This window comes from Crocodylus siamensis, chromosome 1, assembly GCF_052110815.1.
Source record: "Crocodylus siamensis isolate JL-2025a chromosome 1, ASM5211081v1, whole genome shotgun sequence".
NCBI lineage: Eukaryota > Metazoa > Chordata > Crocodylia > Crocodylidae > Crocodylus > Crocodylus siamensis.
The window spans coordinates 222489580-222514087 of record NC_143395.1 but is presented as its reverse complement, the minus strand read 5'-3'; the positions used below and the strand labels follow the sequence as shown (position 1 = coordinate 222514087).

The window sequence follows — 24508 nt, the reverse complement described above, 5'->3', positions numbered from 1 at the left end:
GTTCATACTGCCAGGGAAAACACTGAGCTTTCTTTTTTAAAAGTATTGGGAGGAAAAAAAGAGAACAAATATAAATTGAAAGAAATGAATTGGATAAGTAAAGTAGAGGAATGCTAAGCTATATCCTATCCAATTCTTTCTAAGAGCAAAAAGGAATCATAGAATCAATGAGTTGGAAGGGACCTAAACAGATCATCTAGTCTGACCCCCTGCCATGGGCAGGAAGGAGCACTGGGGGTGGCAGGGGTCATAAGACCCCAGCCATGTGCCTATCCAGTCTCCTCTTGAAGATTTCCAGGGAAGGTGAGAGCACCACCTCTCTGGGAAGCGTGTTCCAGGCTCTGGCCACCCTTACCGTGAAGTAGTTCTTTCTAATATCTAACCTAAACCTATCTTCCCTCAGCTTGTGACCATTGTTCATGGTGACCCCAAGGGGGGCCCTGGTGAACAGACTTTCCCCAAGTCCCTGCTGGTGGCCCCTGATAAGGTTGTAGGCAGCCACAAGATCCCCCTGCCTCAGTCTCCTCTTGCGGAGACTGAAGAGATTCAGGTCCCTCAGCCTCTCCTCATAGGGCTGGCCATGGAGGCCCTCAACCATATAAGTGGCCTCCTCTGGACCCTCTCCAGGTTCTCCATGTCCTTTTTGAAGTGCGGCGCCCAGAACTGGACACAGTACTCCAGCTGCGGCCTGACCAGCGCCACATAGAGGGGGAGCAAGACCTCTCTGGACCTGTTAGTAATGCCCCTGTTGATGTATGACAGGGTGCAGTTGGCTCTGCCTATTGCTTTGTTGCATTGGCAACTCATATTCATCCTGGAGTCAATCCTGACTCCAAGATCCCTCTCTGCCTCTGTGCTGCCGAGAGGGGCAGCCCCTAACCTATAACCATAATGCTGGTTCCCTCTCCCCAGGTGCAACACCCTGCACTTGTCCTTGTTGAACCACATCTTGTTCAGATCCGCCCACTTCTCTAACCTATCCTGGTCTGCCTGGATGCGGTCCCTGCCTGCCGGTGTATTCAGTTTACCCCACAGCTTGGTGTCATCAACAAACTTGAACAGGGTGCTCTCCACACCCTCGTCCAGGTCGCTAATGAAGATGTTGAACAGCACCAGCCCAAGGACTGAGCCCTGGGGGACTCCGCTGCCCACATGCTCGAGGTCGACATCGACCCGTCCACCACCACCCTCTGGGTTCATCCCTGGAGCCAATTTGTCACCCATGTGACTGTGCATTAGTCAATGCTGCAGTCCCTCAGCTTGCCCACCAGAATTGGGTGGGAGACTGTGTCAAAGGCCTTCTGGAAGTCCAAGAAGATGACATCGACTTCCTCCTTCACATCTAAGCTTTTTGTTACCTGGTCATAGAAAGAGACCAGGTTAGTTAGGCAGGATTGGCCTTGCACAAACCCATGCTGGTTACCCCTCAGCATCACTTCCCCTGCAGGGCTCTCACAAATGTGGCCCTTGATAATTTTTTCAGAGACTTTCCCCAGGATAGAAGTGAGGCTGACTGGCCTGTAGTTGCCAGGCTCTTCCTTCCTCCCCTTCCTGAAAATAGGGACCACAGTGGCCCTTTTCCAGTCCTCAGGGAGTCCTCGAACAGGCGTGCCAATGGCTCCACAATGACACCAGCCAATTCCCTCAGTACCAGCGGATGAAGGTCATCTGGGCCCGCTGACTTGGACACATCTAAGCCCTCCAGGTAATCCTTAACTAGGTCTGAACTAACAGTCAGGGGACTCGCATCCTTCCCAGGCCTTTCTATGCTATCACCCGAGAGCACCCCATTGTCAGCGGACAGGAACACAGAGGCAAAGAACTTGTTAAAGAGTTCTGCCTTCTCTCGCGCATCCATCACCAACTGCCCTGCCCTGCCCTGCCCTGACCTGCCCTGTAGGGGTCCAATGTTACCCTGAGACTTCTTGCTACCTATATACTTGAAAAAGGACTTTTTGTTATTCTTAATCCCAGAAGCTAATCTAAGCTCCAGTGCTGCTTTAGCCTTCCTCACCATATCCTTACAAGCTCGGGTCAGGGAGGTGTACTCCTCCTTTGTCCCTGCCCCCTGCTTCCACAGCCAGTATGCTTTTTTTCTTTGCCCTCAGGCCAGCCTGGATATTCACGCTCAGCCATGAAGGTTTCTTGGACCCTTTTCCTGCCTTCCTGCGCAGAGGAATTGCATCCTGCTGCGCCTCAACGATAGCCTCCTTGAGGAAGGACCACCTTCCCTGGACCCCCATACTAGCTACCCGCTGGGCTCCGAGTGCCTCCCTGACTACTGCCCTGAGCACATTGAAGTTGGCTTTCCTAAAGTCAAACATTTGTGCTGTGCAGGTTACCCTCCCCACCTTTCTCTGAATAGCAAACTGGATCATTTCATAAACACTGTCCCCTAGCTTCCCTTGTATTAGCACTTCCCCCACCAGGTCGTCCCCAGAGGCCAACACCAGATCCAGTATGGCGGTTTCCCTAGTGGGGACGAGTACCTCCTGCATGAGGTGTCCTGTCTGCATGTTAGGAACCTTCATGAGTGGCTAGACCTGGCCGACTGCTCCTCCCAGTTGATGTCAGGGTAATTCATATCAGCCATGACCACAACATCCTTTGCATGCACGGCCTCCCCCAGCTGCCTGGAGAATTCCAGATCCAGCTCTTCCTCCTGATGTGGTGGCCTGTAGTAAATCCCTCTCCCCCTGCCCTCCTTGGAGCTTGACCCACAGGGTCTCAGTTAAGCCTTCCTCTGGTCCCATTTGGAAGGTAGAACTGGTATACTGTTCCCTAACATAAAGTGGAACCCCCTGCATTTTTTCTCCTTCCTATCTCTTCTAACAACCTATAGCCCTCTATGTCTACTGCCCAGTCAAAAGTTTCATCCCACCATGTCTCCACTAGGCCAACCAGGTCAATTTTACTACTTGCAAGCAGGAGAGCAAGCTCCTCCTGCTTGTTCCCCATGCTTCTTGGATTAGTGAAGAGATGCCTTAATCCCCCTGTGGGAGCCCTGGGTACCCCCCTTTCCTGAGAGAGCCTTGGTATATACCTGAGCTCTTACCTGGGCAGGTCCTATACCTGGTTGAGTTATCTCTTGCTCCTGGGGATCCCCATCCCCCGACGAGCTTAGTTTAAAGCCCGCCGGAGGAGGTCAACTAGCCTGTAAGAAAACAAACTCTTACCTTTGGGGGAGAGATGGAGACCATCATGCCCCAGGATGCCCTCTGCGCTGAAGTGTGGGTCATGGTCCAGGAAGCTAAATCTAGCGTGACAGCACCAACTCCAGAGGTGCCAGTTCACCCCACGGATGCAGGTGCTCTGCCACTGACAGCCTCCACTAACTGGGAGGAGGGACAAAAAGACCACCTGGGCCCCCAAATCTAAGCTTGGCCCCCAGAACCACGTAGTCATCCGTGATCTGGTCCGGACTACTCCGGGCCGCATCATTGGTTCCCACGTGGAGGAGGACCATAGGATAGTAGTCGGAAGGCCGGATGAGGTCAGTGATCTTCTTTGTGACATCCCCAATCTTGGCTCCTGAGAGACAGTACACTTCCCTCACATTGGGGTCTGTGCGGCGGATGGGTCCCTCCATTCCTCTGAGGAGGGAGTCCCCTATGACGATGACCCGACATCTCTTCCTTTGGGTCACTGGATGATGCTCAGGAGGTACGGATGCCGGCTTGCTGGTTGAGAGCGTGGCTTCCTCCCTTCCTCCTTTCTCACGCTCAGTCTCCTCCAGCGCTGCCAGGGCCACATACCTGTTCCCCAGTTGTACTGGGGTGACAGTTGATGCAGCTGCATGCCGCCTGCCATGCCACCTGGCCTTGGAGGTGACTGTCCTCCATTTGCCTCCTGCAGACTCCTGGGTGGAGGAACAGGTGACTGACTAGGAATCTAAGCCAGTCCAGTACCTTTCAGACACTGTTGCTTAGAACCAGCTCACAAAAGGCGCAGAGAGCCTGCAAACAGAGGCTATTATGCTGTTTCTATGTCCCTCCCCCAGACACTGATTGGAAGGGGACTCAGGGAAGAATTGCACTCAGTCGCCAGCTAGAGAAATTAGTCCTTTTCCCCCTGCTCCTCCTCCCTCTTCTAAGCTTCTGTTTCCCCTTAAACCACCACCTTTGAATCTCCAAATCTTTTCTGAATCGATTCAGAAAGTTTTAAGTTTCGAGTGATTCAGTTCAGATTTGGAGATTTGGCCTCCGAATTGGACTGAATCTTCTCCATATCAAATTGCAAACTGAAGCTTCACACAGTACATATGAATGTATACATTGGTATACGTAATTGGCATGCATATGAACCTAAAGATACATGAGAAATCAAATATTCTGTTCCAGTAGGCTTAACATGACTTTTTTTTACCTTATTGAAATACTTTGTTTCTGTTTTTCAAAGCGTCTACTCTGAGAAATCATAATTTTCCACTGGAAAACATTATATTTGAAAATGTTATGACCAGTAACTACCTGAAATGATGTATTTCTTTCCCCCACAATCTGAATGAGGAAATAATTGACCTGGACTAGTCTATCCCTTTGCCTATTTAAAGAAATATATTTATCAAATTGGGTAGACAAGACTCTTTAGGTAGATGCGATGTCTTTTATTAGACCAACTAAATAGTTGGGAAAATTGTTCTTTGTAAGCTTTGGGGCATAAACACCCTTTTTCAGGCATAGAGAGGGTTGTTGCTGTTTGTATGCTCCCCTGGATAGAACAGAAACCAAAATGCAAGTCTGTGGAAATGCATGTGTGGGGCAGTGAGGTTCAAAGAGAATGGGTGACAATAGGTGTGAGAAGGTAGTTGGTGGCAGGGGAAAGGAGGAAAAGCTGATTAGAACGTGGCTGGTAAAATGCAGACAAGTTACATGGGGTTATCAGGTGGCAGGCAGGGTATAGTGTGCCATAAATCCAATGTCTAGATTTAGTCCATGAACTCTACCTATGCCTGAAAGCTTTTTTGTACACACAAGACAATTTTTTCCAAGTATTTAGTTGGTCTGAGCCAAATTGTTAGTTGTAGATTTAGTATAGCTCCTTTGATGTTAGTGGAGCTCTAAAAAATAATGTTATTTGCAGATCATGTTTTCTTGTTTAGAAATGGATCCTGCTGCTAAGGAGAAAAAGGTTCTGGGAGTTTAGAAAGCATACAAAAAAACTAGAATGCTTCATTCCAAAGTGATACCTTTTATTAGATCAACTAGGAAATCGCAAGACGTTTTATATCAGGATTCCTAGGGTACTTTACCACCCTCAGATGGGAAGTCAGATGAGAGTGTACTTTTCTCTGGCAAAAATTAATTGTTCTTAAATGTGCTTGAAGATGTGTTTTTGTCCTCAAAGCATTCTTGCCATTTACAGATGTCATTGTGTTAATGGCAGAGTGCCAAACCAAAAAACCTTTCTTTGTTTTGGTTTGTGCTGCTTTCGGCGAAATAATGTGGTTTAGCAGAAATACAGTGAATGCATTGGGGTGACAGCATGTGATCTATCTTAAGTTCCCTCTACACAATACAGAATACTCAGCTTTATGGGCACTTTTACGCATGCTCCAGTGATTGTGGGGAAGGGGGTGCTTTAATGAAAGTGGCTCAGAGTGATGCTCTAATTAAAGTGCCAGAACATCTTGTGCATCAGTGTCCCCATGCTTCAAAATGGCAGCGAGGGCATTTGAACTGAAGCTTGTTCAAGTTGTAAAGGTTTCCATGGACTGATCTAAAAGACTGCTACTTTCTTCTGTGTTACCTATGTTTAGAACGGAGCAAGCTCTGGCTTTAGGGCCCAAGTCTTGTACTGTTGGTGTCAGAACAAAGTAATTAACTTGGTTAATGGCCTTAGTCTGTGGAATTAAAATTCTCCCACTTTTAGGTTGGATACAAAGCTCCCCCAGGAAGTTGGCACTGGGAACTTTTCATCAGGAGTCCGTGTTTCTCACTTGATCCCACCAAGGTTTTTCAGTTTACAGTAAAGGAAAGAATTTGATCAGAGACAACAATTGGCTTGTTGATTTGTGTTCAGCATCTACAAATTCTTGTGCTGAACTCACTAAAGAATTTAGCTAGATAATACACACTAGTAAAGCTTCTAGCTGCTTTTTACCTGGAGGGAAAGGATGTGTTATGTTGTATTCAATGAGGCACCACACCCTTTTTCAAAATCCTAGCTCTACCCATGCTCAGTACTGTGACTTTTTTGCCATGCTATTGTTGTTGGAATATGGTTAAAATGCCAAGAGACTCTAGCAATATGAGCTTCATCAAAACATTGTCCCTGTTAATGTGATTCTTCTTTTGTGTTTTTATTTTTTTTTTATTTTTTTAAAGCCATGCATTTGCTGAGTCACTTTACCTCTGTACACCAGTTTTGCCACCTGGTAGAGAGACTGATGCTGCAGATTGCTTTAAATTCTGTTAGAATAAAGGCTATGTAAGAGCTAGGTGGGTATTATTCCTCTTTGGTAAGTCTTCCATTGGTTCTGTGTTTAGGCTAGAGGTTTAGGTAGTCGTGGAAGTGAATCTTTTAGAGCTTATTACAAAGAGTTATGCTCCCCCCCCTTTTTTTAAATTTTTATTTCTTGTATTCGTTTAAATGAAATTTTGCCAAACCTAACTCATGTTTTATTAGATAGTTGTTCTGGCTGTGAATAATGACAGCATTTAGTCCTAGGACATAAATACCCTTCTCACTACTTGGTCATGAGGTACCTTTTTCCTAATGATCAGAATTAACTGGAGATGCAGTCGTTCAAAGGGACTTGATCTTCTGGCACTTACTATAAAGGTGCAGACAGAAGCAACAATTGAAAAGTTTCAAACATTACTGAAACATTTTTGAAGGGCCAGCTGTACAAATGTACATGCCCTTTGAAACATTTCAAAAGCATCTACAGTGCTCGAAAATAATACCTCTTGAAATGAGGTACCATTTTGAAGTTTCACCCTTTTTTTTAAACAGAGACAGGGGACCCAAAGGTCCTCCAGAATCCCAACCCCCCCCCCGGGCGCTATTATTTCTGTCTCCCCCATTCTTGGAGTTGGGAAAGAAAGGAAATATGGACTGAAAGTCTGCCAGCTGTCCAGTCACCAGGACTCAGGGGCCTTATCTAGGGCACTTCCCAGTGCCCATCTCCTAGCAGCCTAGCACCCCCACCTCTGCAGCCTCCCTTGTTTCTATGAGAGGGACACTTGAAGCCCCATGCCCTACCTCTATCTCTTCATTCCAGCAAGAGAGGGAGAGGAGAGGTTTGGGGACTGGAGAGCTGGAAACCCAGCAATGAAGAGCCCCAGCTGCTGTAACAGGCCCCTGCAACCCTGCCAGACCAACTCCCAAAGCCAAACATAGGTGTCCAGGTTTAAACTAATACCCTTTGGAAATGTTTCTGAGCATACTACATTTGGAAATGTTTCAAAAGTTACTTCTGTCCACACCCTGAGACCTGCAGCTAGTCCATGGCATATTTTGTTTCTTGTAATCCCTTTTCTTTTTTTTTTAAGTGGGTCGTTGGGGGTATCCAATTTTGCTGCCCTAAGAAGAGTGCTTGTGAAACATGATTTTGGTATATAAGACACTGGTGTATCAGGTGGGGACCACAATGTTGTCTGCTCAGGGTATTTGTTCCGTAAGCCTCCTGGAAAGCTTCGTCTAGCAGAGACAGAAATATAGATCTCTCAGGAATGAGAAGATACAAAACTTGGAGTTACCACTATTTGGCCACTCAGTGATATAGCAGCTACACTTAAGACCTAAAATGGAAGTCTAGGTGTCTGTCAAGACAGGACCATCCACTGTCTCATCCCTTGTAGGTCGTTGTGTAGCATCTCAAGAAGCTTACATAAAGGGTGCGTCTACACGGCACCCTACAGCGACATTGTTACTGTGTCGTGCTTTAGTACTTCCTTCTCAGAGTTCTAAAGCACAGCACAGTAACTGATCATACTGCACAGCGTGCGCAGCTTACGGCTACTTTTCACTGCTATCTTGCCATACTGGCACGCTAAAGTGGGGGAGTGCACACCTATGGCAAAGTAGCTGCCAGTCGTGTGTAGACCCATATGATTGCTATGGCGACAGCAACTCACTATGGCAATGTAGGGTGATATGTACACATGCCTAAAATTCTGGAGATAAATAGCAAATTCAGCTGCATAAAGTTTCTAGAAAACGTGTTTCACATTCATGAGGAGTACTAATAAAAGAGGGTAGATGCCAAGAAGTTTTGAGTTCCATACCTTAAGTGCCATCGCTGTAGAAGCTGAGGCCCCTTTGGACATAAAAGGACTCAGAAGCCCAGCTTTACATTATTAGGGGACTGCATTCAGAGTTGATCTCAACTATAACCAGGGCCACTTTAAACTCTCTCTGTTTGGTAATTGTGCTTGGTCACAGTTGGAAAATGGTGGTAATAGAAGCGTTAAACATTTGGGCATTCTTTTCCCTGGCATTTTTTAAATGTTCTTCTTTTTTGTTCATATTCTTTCTTCTTCCTTCCTTTTGTGTGTAGGAAGTTGAGGTCTGGATAGATGATAATCTTAGAATTATTTGACCTTTCTCCTTTGTCCTCCTTTTCTTTCAAATAAGGAAATGAAAAGCAAAAGAAAGGAAGGGAAATATGATGCCCAGGTATTTAATTAGTCATAAAAAAGCAGACAAGAAATGAAAAGGTATACATTCTGAAAGAAGGACAGTAATTAGCTGCCTGGCAAAAAGAATCCGTAGTTAAAACTGTCCAAATTCATGTTGGAACTGAAATAGAAAAAAGGAGAAACCCAAATAGTATAGGGGGAAATAGTCAGTATATTTTCCTATAGGGAGACTGACCTAGAGGCTCATTGTGTATGACAGGGGTAGGCAATTATTTGGGCTGGAGGGCCACTTAAGGAGTTTCAGTGAACTGTTGCAGGCAGGGGGGTAGGGATGCTGACCTGATTGGTGGGGGGGAGGGAGTGCTGACCTGGCTTGGCACAGTGTGGGGGAGGGTTGGCAATTGATCCTGTCTGGTCCCTGGTCCCACCTCTAGGGATGCTGGATGAAGTGGGCAGGTGGGATCACCATGGAGACCAGCCTGGGAGCATTGTGGGCAGGGCATGCTCAGTCAGGCAGATTGGATAGGGTCACATGCAGACAAAGCAGCATCTGGAATGTGTTAGGCAGGTGGGGCCGGGGTCACGGGTGGGTGCCAGTTCCATAGGGACATGCTGGGAGCAGATCTTAGCTTTGTCACAGGCCCTGGACCTATGCTATCACTGCCCTGCAATCCTGGCCTCAGCCCCAGCCCTGGTCCCCACCTACCCATCTCACTCCAGGACGATAGTCCCTGCCCAGCTGCAACCCCATCCCATCTTTCCAGACATGTGTACCCTGTGCATGGGAGTCCCGAGCTTGTCTTCATGGAAATCCTGCCTGCCTGCTGTGTCCAGCACCCCTGGTGGTAGGTGCAGGACAGACTGGCAAGGTGCCCAAGCAGCAGGGCCAGGTTCAGTAGTGGCGGCCAAGATGCTGGCAGTGGTAGCTAGGCAGAGTGAGCCATCAATGTGAGGGTTGCTGAGAAGCCAAGTCCAGCCACTCTGCCACCTCCAATCTACCATGCACCCAGGGGTGGTGTGACTGACCTCACATACCAAAGCCTGGGCTGCCCCTGTGCCTGGGCTAGGCAGGGCCAAGAGACCTGCTGCAGGCTGGATACAACCCCTTGGTGGCCTAGATCTGCCCTGCAAGCTGCATTTTGCTCACCCATGGCATAAGAGTTCAGTGTGGTTTTTACTTTCACATCTTGAAAGTGTGCAGATGAAAATTGGCATTAAAAAACAGCCTTAATAATTACCAAGTAATTGGAGAAAGCAAATATATTCTGACAGGCTAGTTTGGATGCTTTACATTTGTAGACAAACCCTTGATGCTATTTAAGAATAAATGGTATAAGTAGATTGAAATACCCAGAAATAAGGCACTCTTATTATGAGAATACATGCATGCCATTATCAAAGAATTAAAATTTGAACCTTTTCATGCATTATGCATGAGGTGCAATAATAAGAGGGGCTCCCATGTTTTGAAATTATGGTAGCTTTTTACCAAGAAAAATAAGTGCACACAGTGCTTGCTTTTCCATATTCTATGCAGGTTGATACAACATCCTACCCCCATCTGAATTAACTTTGTAGCATAGATAAGCTTTGAGAGCCTTTTTTGAACTGCCAGTAAAGATGTTGTGAAAAAAACATAAAGCAAAAGTATGTTGGCTATCTTGATGTAAAACTATAGTGAAATCAGTTCATTGTAGTTGCTATTGCATCATAAGGTAAACCCAAGCATCTGTTGGAGACTGCTGTTACTTTTTACTGAACTAGGTAAGGCTATCTGCACCTTCTCTCTCTCTCTCTCTCTCTCTCTCTCTCTCTCTCTTTGAAAAGAAAGACATATCATGAAAGCTCTTTTTAAACCTGTGGTTTTGTCATCTATCTACCTTAGGCTAGTTAAAGATAGTTAAAGTACCTGGCAATCAGTTAACTGAATTTTTCATTTGCAAAGCAAAACCCATTTCAGGTCATATTTTTAGTTAATTCAGGCAACTATCTTTGCCTGAATTAACTTTGGAGCCTAGATAAGTTTGAAAGTCCTTTTCTTAATTGCTTATAAAGGGGAGCTAGTTAAGAATTGTCGAATGGCCTAAAGAGAACCAGGGGCAGATAATAAATGTGTTCCAGTAGATTTCAAGACTGTCAAGCTGTCTTCCTCTAGTGCTCAATCTATATAAAATCTTAGTTAAACTTGGGAGACTGGGGCTGACTTCATGGACTACATTTGGGGATTTATGTTTACATGCACACACAGAGTAATTACAAAAACAACAACAAAAGAACACAGATTAAAAATGCCCCAATTCTGCTATTGTGGCAGTGTGGAAACCTGCCTTTTGAAAGCATCCATTTAATCATTAACTTGTTAAACACTTTTTAGGACCTTCTTTCTGAAAAGGCAGCACATAGCATAAGCCTGGGCAGATGCAACAATGTTCATGTAGCCCAAGGAAAGCAATTCTTTAAACACCCCAATAAAATCTAATCCTGGGTCTTAATAAATGAGCTTGTATCTGTCCTAAAGAAACCTTAAGGTAAAAAACAAACAGTCCCCCCCTGTAACTGAAACATCGAACAGGGGTCTTCCAGCTGACTGCATGGCTTGACACAGGACTGGTTCCTTACTTCTTCATTTTTTTTTTCCCTAAAGAATTGCTGAAAAGTGACTATCTTTTGGGGGAGAGGGGAAACTTGCTGTCAGCTGTGTTTTCCATTTTGGTACTTGGAGGCATCATCCCACAGCACAGTAATACATCAGAAGAAGAAAAGTGCCTTTAAAAAAATTAAAACTACTCAGAACAACACAAAAATGAGGGAGCCTTTAAAATTTCCTCTGTGTGTGTGTGATGAATAAGCCTTGAGGCACTGTCATGACTGATTTAATCTTAGCCCTTCTTCCTACAAACAGGCCTGTACAGGCTCACTGCTACTCCCTCACTCAGTAGAATGTAATAAATATCTGGGTTGGGACAAAGGTCTCCCCTCCCTCTGTAAGGACTGCTTTGCTGGGGCATGTTGGATGGGAGGGGACCAGGGAAAGGAAATGGCTTGTCCAGAGTTTAATATGCTCTTGCCTGCCATCTGGTGGGGGACTGCAGAAAAGACAATGTTTTGCTTACTACTGTGTTCAGGGGTGTAGGTTGTTGCCATGTTGGTCTAAGGACATAGGCAGGCAAGGCTCTTTGGGTAAATCTGGTATCTTTTATTAGACTAACTGAAATAGTTGGAAAAATTCTTCTTAGCTGGCTTTCAGGCACAAATGTGCTTTGTCGGGCTGAGGAAGTGTTTGCAGGTGGTCTGTGCTCTTCCTGGATGGGGTGACTGGCTGCTTTACCACTCTAATAAATTCAAAAGAGCAGGAAAAAACAATAGTACCAAAATAAATGCAGCAGCACTAAGAGAGAAATGGAATGAAAAGAAAACTCTGTGCATGTGCGTGTGTGTGTGGGCGGGGGGGGGGATGTCTGTTTCTTAATGGAGCAAGATTTTACTCCTAACATGCGGATTACTAGTTTCATCTCTCCTTTGGGGGGCATCTTCAGCTGTGAGCCTCTTGACAACTAACTCTCGCCTTGTTAAAACAAGAAATATTTGGAAATCCCTACCCCCCCCCCCCCCCACCACACACACATGCATACACTGTTAGGTTACTAGTGATATTTGGGAGTGTAGGAGAGCTCATCACTGGTCACTTCTTTTTTTTTTTATCAGATCTGAAACATTGCGTCAGCTGACAGACAGTCTGTCTGCTTTGCTACCAACTGTTTAACTAGCTTGGTGTGAACACTGGGAATTTTTTTCTTCTAGATAGTGGTTTCACTAGGCCTCCTGGGTGGCTGACTTCTGTTTTTCCAATAGATTTTTTTTTTTTGATCAGGGAAGAAAGTCTTTGTTATTTCATATGCTAGACCTGTGAACCAAAGACTTCAAGTCCATTCCAGCTGGCATAGCTTATCAGACTTTGGCTGCCATCGTGCTTTCTCTGTCTGTGCTTACACTATGTTTCATGTGTAAAATGCTTTCTCTGTCTCTGCTTACACTGTTGGTTAGCTCTGATTTGTTTTAAAGGATTTCAGTAACTACAAAACTGATCATTTTCTCCAACTCAACACTTTAAAATATTTTTTTTAACCAGGTTCAGTCTTTTATTCCGGGTAGCGACCTTGTTTCATTGATAAAGCAGGAAAACTGCTGAAGATCATAAAATACCAGTCCAGTCTTAAGTTTACTATATTTTCTAGTAATCAGCTGATCACAAATCTAATTTCTGTAATAATCAGGGTTCATGCTGTTGTTGTTACAAAATACAGTTCTTTCCTAAATGAAATAATAGCTTGAGTTCCTGTTTTCCTCAGGCTTGGGGGTTGTAGGCAAAGAAAGCAGATTTCTTTAAAGTTCAGTGTTTTCCATCTTTACTGTGGTAGATACTTCTGGTATAAAGTAGAAGGCAGAGAACAAGAGGAGCAGTTGGGAGGGATGTATCTAAGCTTAATACAAACAAAGAAAAGGAAAGAAATGCATGCTAGTCATGTTAGTTAACAAGCAGTCTCCTTTGTCTCTGGGTGCATAAGCCTACCTCTGGCTGTGTATTAAAAAGTTGCTGCACATGCAACAAAAGGGAAAGCTGCACCCAAAAGGCTGAATTGCTGCTGCACACGGTGAGTGAATGGCCTCAAATACAAGCGTCTTTTTAGAATGGACTATTTATCTGCTGTAATGTCCATTAGCTATCACAAAATGTCTTCAAATGAAAACAGGAAAGCAACGTGCTGGGTGAGTCTACATGTGCACATTTACTGTGTAGTAACCAAAATTACTGGGCAGTTACTGAAAATTACTGCACAGTATGGGCAGCATCTACACTTGTTCATCCGTACTGGACAGTAAATATGGTGACTTAGGCCACCTTGGGCGTAAATTTGATACCTGCGTCATGCAACTATCAAATTTATACCCAATTAGTTACTGCACAGTAATGCACATGTAGTTGCCTTACTATGCAGTAACACTGTCTGTGTGGACTGACTTGGGACTGTGTTTTGATGTCTATATGTGTAAATGCTGGCCTAAACCTGCTTACAGTGCAGTAATTTACTTTGTAGTAAATTAAATGTAGCATTAATGCATGTGCCTGCTGCGTGGGGCATGGACAGGCTATGGGGTCTGGGGGCTGGAGTCCCAGCACCAAATTGTAATAGAACTGAATTCTAAGAATTGGCTCTGTTCTCTGCCCGCAGGAATGCTTGAAAGTACCACTGCTTATGTGAGTCCTCTTATGACACTGTCTCAAGCCATCTCATGAAACTCTTATGAGACTTACTTATGCCCCTTTCTCAAGGCATCTCATCACAAAGCAAGACCTATTTAGCCCTGGGCATGCAATCTATCAGCTCAGTGGATAACTATGATAATTATGGGGAGAAAGATCACTCTGACAACAAATTTTCTTGCTGTATATTATTCAGCTAGTGTGCTTGCCCTGAACCTATCTTTAAATCGAGATACATTTGCTGCTGGAAAAAAAAAAGAAATAGAGCTAGACTTTAAGCCAATTTAGATGGCTCAGCTATAGGTCTGGCTGTGTGTTTAAATAAATTGAGGTCTGCCAGGGTTTAAAGATGATTCAGTAAACACAGTCCATATTTCTGCAGTTCTGGGCTGATCTATTTCTTCTCTGGATATGCTCAAACACATGCTTCTGAGTTTTAATCTTGCCTTATTTTGTGTGATCTGAAAAACAGCTGAGGTTTATAGGAATTTCTGTAAACTGAAACGCACAGAAGATTTTTTTTTTGTTTTTTTTATGTCCTGCCAAAAACCAAAGTTAGAGCAGTAGTATATGTAAACACATGTCCTCTGAAGTTGCTCAGTGAGTTGATGGACTAATACATTTATGGCTTTCTTGCAAGGTCTATTAGCAATAGGGAAATTTGGGTCATGGTTATGGTTTTTCTTTCCTCACCTCAGTCTTTTTATAGCAGGCATTAGCAGCCATCTCAGGTCCATAGTAGATGCATGGAATAAATGCATTCAGCACAGGAAAAGACTTTCAAAATATGTGAATGTGATTTATAAAATCCTAGCTCTCTTGTTATTGTGCTCTTAATATTACTTCTGTAGTGCTACAGTGAGTAGGTTTGTTGATTTTTGAAGATGAGCCTCGATAAATCACCTACAAGGTACTTGGCTTTTCCTGGGTTAGCATGCCTGAAGGAGAATGTTTGCACCCTTCTCTTTCAGAACGGTCACTGAAAAATGTTTTGGCCCCCACTACAACAAATTTAAAAACTAAATATAACAGTAACCACTGCATTTGATTAATATGGACCTTTTAGGACACTACCTTCTCAGCTTTAGAGCCAAATATATACATACAGCTTTAGAGAAGACGGTAGCACTGGAACCCAGGAGAATGAGTCTTCTATCCCTGCCATGTATTTGTTTTTGAAGAAGTCACTAATAACCTATGTTTCATATTTTTCATCTGCAAAATGGGTGCAGTAATATATGCCTATTGACAAAGCACAGCGAGATGTCTGTATTAGAAGACCTACTTCAGCAGTTACTATTGTATTGTTAGCAAGAGGAAAAAAATCCATCAACTGCTGTGCTGGTTTAATAGCTGCGGTGTAGAGGAAAGAGAAAATCAAGGCCCATATGCTCACAGCTTGTATTTTGACCATTTCTGTTTTTATTGGTTTGCATATCTCTGTGGCAATCTGCATTTTGCCTGGGGCTTCATTAAGTAGTCACACCTTGCCTCAAAAATGGCATTTAAAAAGAGAAACAAGGTTGAAGAAGCTTTTGGCATAACCTTTGTGAGTTTGGTATTGAATGGTACTTAACCTCCTCTCCCATGATTGGGGGAAATCACTGAAGTACTTTAGCAGCTGGGTGTCAGGGTCATGGGTTTTTTTATATTTTAACTCTCAGATTCAAAGCTATAGAGGCCCCTAGGAGAGAAGAGAAACCATACTGAAAGGTGTGAATCTTGTGAAGGTAGTGGAAAGTTTTTTTTCTGCTCAGCATGTCTTCTACCATACAAAAATAACTTTCTGAAGTTTAAGTGCTTCTCACATCTGCCACGTACTCCCTTTCCCTTTTCTCAGCTTCAGCAACTTTTGTCTGTCATGGTCTGCAGTGTCAATAAAATGGGAAGCTGTGGATGAATGCAACTATGCAGAGAAGAATGCAGTTTTTTGGGGTGGTGAGAGGTGGCAGGAATCAGAGATCACTCAGAAAATGTTGCTATGTTAGTAAAAGAAGAAGCCTTTGTCATGGAGGTAGTGAAGGCTAAGGATGTGGTAGTCATGGGGGACCTGAACTTCCCAGACATCTGCTGGGAAGAACAGCCAGCCAGGTCTGACCGCTCACGTAGGTTCTTGGCCATCGTGCAGGACCTCCATCTAACCCAGGAGGTGCATAGCCCCACCAGGGGAGATGCGTTCTTGGACCTAGTGCTGGCCACGGGTGATGACCTGGTGAGGGGGCTGCGGGTGCTCGACCACCTGGGCGACAGCGATCATCACCTGCTGAAATTCACCATCCAGCGCAAGGTGGCAAAGGCATGCAGTAAGGCAGTGGCCTTAAATTTTAGGAGGGCAAACTTCAACAAGCTAAGGAGGATAGTTGGAGAAGCGCTGAGGTCCTGGAGGGGAGGGGAGCCAGGTGTCCAAGGAGAGTGGTCGCTCCTTAAGGAGACAATTCTCCAAGCCCAAAGGAAGGTAATCCCAACGAGGATCAAAGGGAGCAGGAGAGCACACAAGCCTCCATGGCTCACCAAAAGCATCCGGGAATGTCTCCTTGCTAAAAAGGAGGCTTACACCCAAAGGAAAGAAGGGTTCATCACCAGGGAGGACTATTCTGTAGTTGCTTGGGGATGTAGGGGGGCAGTTAGGAAGGCCAAGGCAGAGATGGAACTGGGACTAGCTTCCCAGATTAAGGACAATAAGAAGTCCTTTTTTAAATACATAGGGGGTAAAAAGAAGGTCCCGGGTAATGTGGGGCCCTTGCAGGACGCGTTGGGAAATTTGGTCATCACCCAAGACGACAAAGCTAACATGTTTAACGATTTCTTTGCCTCCGTCTTCCTAAGTAGGGACCAGAACAGCCACCTCCCTGCTGGGCCCCCGGGGGAGGCATACCTGGGCCACAGGTTAGCGAGGATTTAGTTAGGGAGCTTCTGGAGGGGTTGGACGTATTCAAGTCAGCCGTCCCCAATGATCTCTACCCTAGAGTTCTAAAGGAACTGGCCGAGGTCATTGAAAGTGGCACGGCTTTACGAGCACTCCTGGTGCTCTGGTGAGGTACCAGAGGACTGGAAGAGGGCCAACGTGGTCCTCATCTTCAAAAAAGGCAGGAAGGCGGACCCGGGAAACTATAGGCCGGTTAGTCTTAACTCGATCCTAGGCAAGCTGTTCGAGAAAATTATGCTGGCACACATCCAGGAGGGGCCAGCAGGTGGAGTGCATGCTTAGGGGCAGCCAACATGGGTTCATCAGTGGCAGGTCCTGTCAGACCAACCTGGTGGCCTTTTACGATCAGATCACCAGATCATTAGATGCAGGGGTAGCAGTGGATATAATCTTCCTGGACTTCCGGAAGGCTTTTGACACTGTCTCTCACCCTGTTCTCATTAAGAAGCTGGAGGGCTGTGGTGTAGACACCCACACAGTCAATTGGGTCGCCAACTGGCTGGAGGGCCGCACCCAGAGGGTGGTAGTTGTTACCTGTCAGCTCCATGTTCTTGGGGAACCCTGACACAGGACACAGACTGTCTGACTCGCAAAGAATCGTGCCCCCCCCACCTAAACAGAAGCTGATTAAGATGCAGTGCGAGACGCACCTAAAACCCTCCAGATAAGGGTAACAAAAGTGAAACAACTGCCCTAGGTCTCATTTGCATCTGAGATGGGAACAGATGACCATTCATTTACATGAGAGATGGAGAACAGGAAGGCTGAAGCAGAGACTGGAGTGAATTCTGGGATCAGAGAAGCAGGGGAGCACTGCATGAAGGGGAATCTGTGCTCCAAATGCTAATCAACCCACATGTACACACACCCAGCTCAGCATTTATCAGACCAATTCTAATCTGGATTTACAAAGGACTTTTCCTCCCCCCCGCCACCTCTAAGCAAAAGTAAGTTTATTAGGCATCTCAGGCCGTACATTCCCCGGTCCCACTATGGGAGGCCTATGTAAACTTAATTGGCTAAAACAGGGTTGCCGGGTTAGGGAATGCTGAGGCAATAACCGAGTCAGAGGGGGTATGGGCAACATCTGAACAATGGTACAGGGTTCATCACAGCGTCCAGCCAGTTGGAGCCCTGTCCACAAGTGTTGTCATACTTTTCCCGAGATGACTGGTGGAAGTCCTCTACACAAAAGGTTATGAACACTCCAATAATTGCCTTAAGTCTGTTAAAAGACTATAGTAAGATCTGGAAAAGTCATGCTAAGCTGAGGCTTGTTCACAGCAAGTAAAAATTCAAAAACCCTGATGCTGCAATCTGTTGTTTCTGAAGACACCAGGAGATATCCCATCAAGTATATCTGCTATCCATAGGAATGTCAAGCTGGCTCCAAGTAGGTGTTTCCTGAGTATCAATCAAGTTCCTGAGATGTTACACCCAGATAACTCCTTGTCAACAGAAAAGACAATTTGATTTACAATATTGAGAATGCTTGAAAGAAACTGAACTGGGGATATAAAAATCTGTAAAAGAAGCAGCAGTGCCCAAAGTAGCGGGCAAATCTGGTAACATAGTGGATGGATCCTTCTCAACCTGGAAGGACGTGGGCAGTTGGGTTCTGCAGGGCTTGGTCCTCGGGCCCGCACTGTTCAACATCTCCATCAGCGATTTGGACGAGGGGGTAAAAAGCACCCTGTTCAAATTTGCTGATGACACTAAGATGTGGGGGGACATGGGCACACTGGAAGGGTGCAACAGGCTACAATCAGACCTGGATGAGTTACAAGGGTGGGCGGATGAGAATAGGATGGGATTCAACACAGACAAGTGCAAGGTGATGCACCTGGGGAGGAATAACCGGCACCATACCTGCAGGTTGGGGAGCTCCCCTCTTGTCAGCACAGAGGCGGAAAAGGATCTTGGGGTCATCGTTGACTCCAAGGTGAACATGGGCTGGCAGTGTGGGGAGGCAGTTAGGAAGGCCAACCATACCTTGTCATGCATCCACAGATGCATCTCAGGCAGGTCCAAAGAGATGATCCTCCCCCTCTATGCGGCACTGGTCAGGCCACAGCTGGAGTACTGTGTCCAGTTCTGGGCGCCGCACTTCAAGAGGGATGTCGACAGCATGGAGAGGGTCCAGAGGAGGGCCACTCGCATGATCAGGGGGCAGCAGGGCAAGTCCTGTGAGGAGAGGCTATGGGACCTGAACCTGTTCAGCCTCCAAAAGAGAAGGCTGAGGGGGGATCTAGTGGCCTGTTATAAACTAGTCAGGGGGGATCAGCAGGCATTGGGGTAGTCACTGTTCCCCCGAGCACCGCCAGGAGTGACCAGGTATAATGGTCACAAGCTGGCAGAGGGTAGGTTTAGGGTAGATATCAGGAGGCGCTACTTCACTGTAAGGGCGGCTAGGGTCTGGAACAAACTTCCAAGCGAAGTGGTGCAGGCTCTTACCCTGGGGGTGTTTAAGAGGAGGCTAGATGAACACCTCGCTGGGGTTGTTTGACCCCAGTACTCTTTCCTGCCATGGCAGGCGGTCGGACTAGAAGATCTGCTCAGGTCCCTTCCGACCCTAGAAACTATGAAACTATGGAGCAGGGGAAGCTAATAGATCACACCAAGGATTATATGGCCACAGACATTTGATAACAAGCCAATGTGTATGCTTCTGAGGTTGTCAGCTAGTGGTTGATTGTATCACCATAACCACAGTTACATTAAAGTAATGTTCTGCCCTTGACATCACTTGTCTGAATCAAGCTTTCACTATATGTAGCCTTTTAAATCTTACTTAAGTAAAATGAAGGCTCTACTGAATTCAGCCACTTCTAAACAATATCTAATGGCAATGGCCAGGCTTTGACCAAGGCACCTACTACTTATTGATTAACGTAACTAACATGGTTCTAGAGTCTGTGTTCAGAAGTTATGTGAACGTTTATTTATCCTGCAGATAAATACTGGACATTTACTTATTGATTGGTAGATTAAAAAGCAAAACAAATAAATAGAAACACTGTAAATTGCCTTAAATACAGCAAAACCTATGTGACTGACTATCTTCCCTATGGTTACCAGGCTCCCCACAGTAAGTTGTAGCATCCAGACACTTAGACATTAAAACCAAGACAGATGGCCAAGCAACTTGCTTAAGGCCACAGAGGTGTCTAAGGAGAAACTCCTTGCTCCCAGCCTTATCCTGGGGCCACTGGATCACAGCTTATCTATGTTGAGATGAAGCAGGATGTATGGCCACTGATGCTTTGTTAACCACAATGTCAAAATATTCCTTTTTCACATACCAGTGATGTATGTGCTCAGTATCAATGTCTAATTCAATATGTCTTTCCTCTTTTTTTTACAGTTGTGATTTGAAAATTTATCCGGCAATTCATTATCAGATGAAAGGTTAGCCGAAGAAGTTGGCAGCTAAATAAAAACAGTGCAAGGTTTGAGAAGAGTCAGAACAAGGCTGTGTGCAACCATACAGGGCACCTACACACGTGGAGACACCAAGCAATGACTGTGCACCAGAATGAGCGCACACTGAAACTCTATCAAATACAAGAACACCAACCACTCATTTCCAGTCTCTCAAGCCTGATCCTCAAAGGGAATTTACAAACAACTTTTCGCAGATGAGCCTATGAACTGCACTTCATCAAGCTCCTAGGTGCAGAGACTCACAGACTCAATATAGACGTTGGAATTCTGACACACTGCCGCCTGCCGGATGTCTGACTCCCCAGGTACCTGAACTGCATTTTTACCTGTGCTGCTACATCCCACTTCCCCCTCCACTCCTACCCCAATCTGTCCCTCATCCCCTGATGCCTCCACTTCCTTTTTCACTGACTGGCTTCTTGCCTGCGTTGCATACCAGCCTCTGGCTTCTTCACTATTCCTTCCATCCAGGAACAGCGCACACACGCACCAACTGCAGGTGCTTCCTCAGCCTGATGGAGGGTGTTTCAACCCAAAGCCTTGCTAAGGTATATTTCTCTAACTATTCAGTTGATCTGATAAAATGTACCAGATTAGACTGACCCAAAGGAAAGGACCTTGTCTGCCAGTGCCATGTCCTTAGACCAACACCCCTAGCATCTGTCCCTAGTCAGCTGACCCAAAGGACACGGGGCTCTGGGCACATCTAAGCCCCAGGCCTGGGGCTGGCAGGCGGAGTTCTCTGGCAGCTGCTGGAGAAGCAGCTCCTGCAGGAAAGGAAAGAAAGGCTCTAGTTTGTGACAGTGTGGCTGCCTGAGGTGCTGCTGGTGCTACTGTGCTGCTTACTAAGTTATTATTTTTACCTGTGTTATTTGAAGTGGTGGACCAGACTGAGGCTGTAGGGGAGGAGAAGGCCTCATTGGGGATGCTACCATGTTGTGTAGAAGGCTCAGTGCCAGTGAAGCACACCTTAATACACACACAGTGTCACCCATGTCACAAGTTTTGCTTGTCAGCAGCCTGAGGTGCAGTTTCCCAGAAACCCCTGCACCTATCTCTTTGAAACCTGGCAAGCTTTGTGGCCTCAGCAGGGCTAGCATGCCTGCTGTTTGACCCCTCTGCCTTCACATGTACAAGTGACATGAGTTTTGCTTTCAAGACTTTAGTATAGTTTCCCCACAAACTCCTGCACCTATCTCCTTGAAAGTTGGCAGGCATCATGCTCTCAGAAGGGGCTACCATCCTTGATGTTTTCATCCAAATATGCCAAAAAATAACAAATTTATAGGCAGTTTTGTACTTCCCTATTGTAGCCTATGGGCTAAACGTTGAAAAAGTGAAACAGTTTTGATTAAACAAAACAGAACAGTGCTTTCAAAATGAAACACTGTTCCATCGAAACGGCAAAATGGAAATTGAAACAAAACTGCTTTTTCACACAGCCCTAGTAATTACAGCGCATCAGAGCAGAGTCAATTAATTAATTAAGTCTGCTGGTGTGTGGTAATTACTGCGCTCTGCTACTGGAGCATGATAATTACCATGCTTCAGCATCATGTGTATCACTATCCCTTCCCTGGAAAATAGCAACAGAGGTGCTTTAACTAAAGCTTGTCAAACTTTAGTTAAAGTGCCTCTGCCACCATTTTTCAGCATGGAGACACTGATTAAAGAGAAGCTCCAGGAACTTTAATTAGAGTGGTTCTCAGAGCGACACTAATTAAAGCTCCTCCCACCCCCCATCCCGCCCCACTCCTGGAGCACATGTGTAAACACCCCAGTGACTATTCATGCAATTAACTGATGTATGAGTTAGACTGATACTTCAGTAAATCTGGCTTAAAAAAAGATTCCCCCTGATTATACTCATGAGTACTGTTGTGTTAAATGGAACATAGCTGAAGCACTGTCTGCCTGAGCAGAGCAGAGGGCTGGACTCTGATCATGTGAAGTCCCTTCCAGCCCTAATGTCTATCAATCTATGAATCAAAGTGTACCTTTAAAATGATGAGAAATATACCATAGGGCAGCTTAGGTCTCTTGGTTAAGTCTACTTTAAATATATCACATTCTGAAAACATCAGTCATTGAGAGTAAAGCGTGAGCAAATGTGTTTCCATATTGACACAATGCCTAATCCAGTTTAGGCATAACAACATAATTCACACCAGCTTCAATTGTCATGCCTTTCAGGCCAAAGGTGAACATTCATTCTCTCAACAGAGTCTTTATAAAGTTAATTGAACTGTCCAAGATGCGCAGTTCCCATTCTTCATAACTGCATTCAAATGCAAGATATATTTCCTTCATGAAGCAACAGTAGGAAGAAGTTAAACACGGGGGAAAATGAGGTCTGAGTTTAAGTTTTGAATTTAAATGAAGTTCTGAGAAACTTGGTATCCATGTTGTAGTGGGCTGGATGAGGCTAGAAAGGCATTTGTGAGTCAGCTGAGACAGACTGAGGGTGCATGGGGTAAACTGATGTAGATGTTAATGTTCCCTTAATTTGTTCTTTTCTTGACTTTTTTAAATTTTCATTTCAATGGTAGGAAAGCCAACTGTGCTTGAGCAGGCCACATGCTAATGTTAATTTTTTGCAGAGGAATATTTTCATTTGAAAACTACAAGGAAATCTTCACCTTGAGAGCTCCTGTCCTAATTCTGCGGCCCTCCCTACATGCACGTCTTAAGTCCTGTGGTCAACCTTGCTGGTATCCAGATTTTTCTAGCCTCTTTTCAGACCCCTTCCCTTTTCATCCATGCAGGACATCCCTGAAAGTCTGAGCTGAGCAGTGGGGTTCCTTGCATCTGCTGGCTCTCTTTGTAGAGCCAACCCCACCATGTAGCCTACTTTCACATTACTTCCCTTCCTTTATCAGTGGAAAGATATCAGGGTGGATGGACCAGTCCTTGCTGCCACAGAAACGGTCTAGATAGTGATGTGGGGAAAGGCTGTTTAGTTGGGCCAGGAAGTCTAGTATTGAATCTGGTGGTCTTGACACAACAGGGAGCAGGATACAGTGGGGTGGGTGTGGGAGGAGGGGCGTGGGTAGAGAGCAACTATTGCAGCTCAAGCTGATGGCAAAGCAGAGCTGGTTGCTTCCAGAAACTGTTCTTGATCTGGTCATGTAGCAAACTTGTGGTTCACCAGAAACAAAGCTATATGACAATCCTTTGTACCTGAGAATCTGCAAAATAGAATGTGCCATGCTATTCATTCTTATTTCTGAGTAATGAACTAACACTTGGAAGGAGAGAACTGGGAAAATAAAGTAGTAAGAGCAAGTGTGTTTCACTCAGTGTCCTCTAGCTGAAGGTGTTTCACTCCAGTTGAAGTCTGTTTACATGGTGCATAGCCATCTAAAAGTCCTATGCTATATGCTGCATATGTTGCACAGAAGCATGTGCATTGTGCAATCCGTTATCACTCAGACCGCACCTGCAGGCTTTTCCTGTACAAAGCAAATCAGTGGCCTGCAATGAAAAGTGATGACCACTTCTGCTGCCACTGGCATGAATTAAGCTCCAAAGACTTCACTAGAACTCTCACGAGTTTTCATGGGCATAACTGAGTACATAGTTCTTACCTGGACGTGTGTTTCTGGATTCCTGGATGAATACACTGTATGCACAACATGTTTTTTGCAGAAATTGCTAGCGGCTAAGGAAAATCAAGAAGAAAAACTGATAATGTACTTAGGAAAGCTTTATGATGCGTTTCAAGAAGTCTAGTTAGGTACCAAATAGTCCCCATGGAATGAATCGCAGGCTACTTTTCCTGGATGGTTGCAACACAGTAGCTGGGAGGATTGAAATGAAAGTAGGCATTATTTTTGTTGTTTTCTTGCTTTCCAATATTTTGACAAGCATGCGAATTATTCTTGAATTCCTAGAGATGGCTTCTCTAAGTCTAATGCCGAGTTACATGGGTAGAGAAACTCAAACGGGCACCGCTGATGCTGTTCCCATTCTGGGAATACAAGTGCATTAATCTCCAGGCTGTCTATTAAGCCCTAAAAATGGATGGATGGAATTCTCAAATGGAACATTACATTATTGACCTCCATTGCAACTGGGGGAGAAACCCCAGGCACCATCTTTGAGGTGTGAGAGGGAGGAGCACAAAAATAGCCACTGCTGCAGCTGTGGCTGACCATGCTGCTATTATAGGCACCATGGCAGCCAGTGCTGCCCAATGCATTGTGGCTGACCCAGGCATGGAGATGCCTTGCTGTGCCTCTGTCAAGATTTACTTAGATATTTGAACTGAATAACCCAACTCCTTCATCA

The 24508-nt window shown here is 45.2% G+C and overlaps 1 protein-coding gene across 1 annotated transcript in view; it reads left to right on the top strand.

The window, feature by feature from the left end:
• LOC149874188 (OX-2 membrane glycoprotein-like) overlaps positions 1-20662 on the top strand; it is a 110143-nt gene extending 89481 nt beyond the window's left edge. Inside the window, exon 6 of the mRNA XM_090057727.1 lies at positions 20139-20662. Coding sequence (XP_089913853.1) covers positions 20139-20149 — 11 coding nt within the window. The 3' untranslated portion in view covers positions 20150-20662. The remainder of the gene's footprint in view (positions 1-20138) is intronic.
• Positions 20663-24508: the final 3846 nt, after the last annotated feature.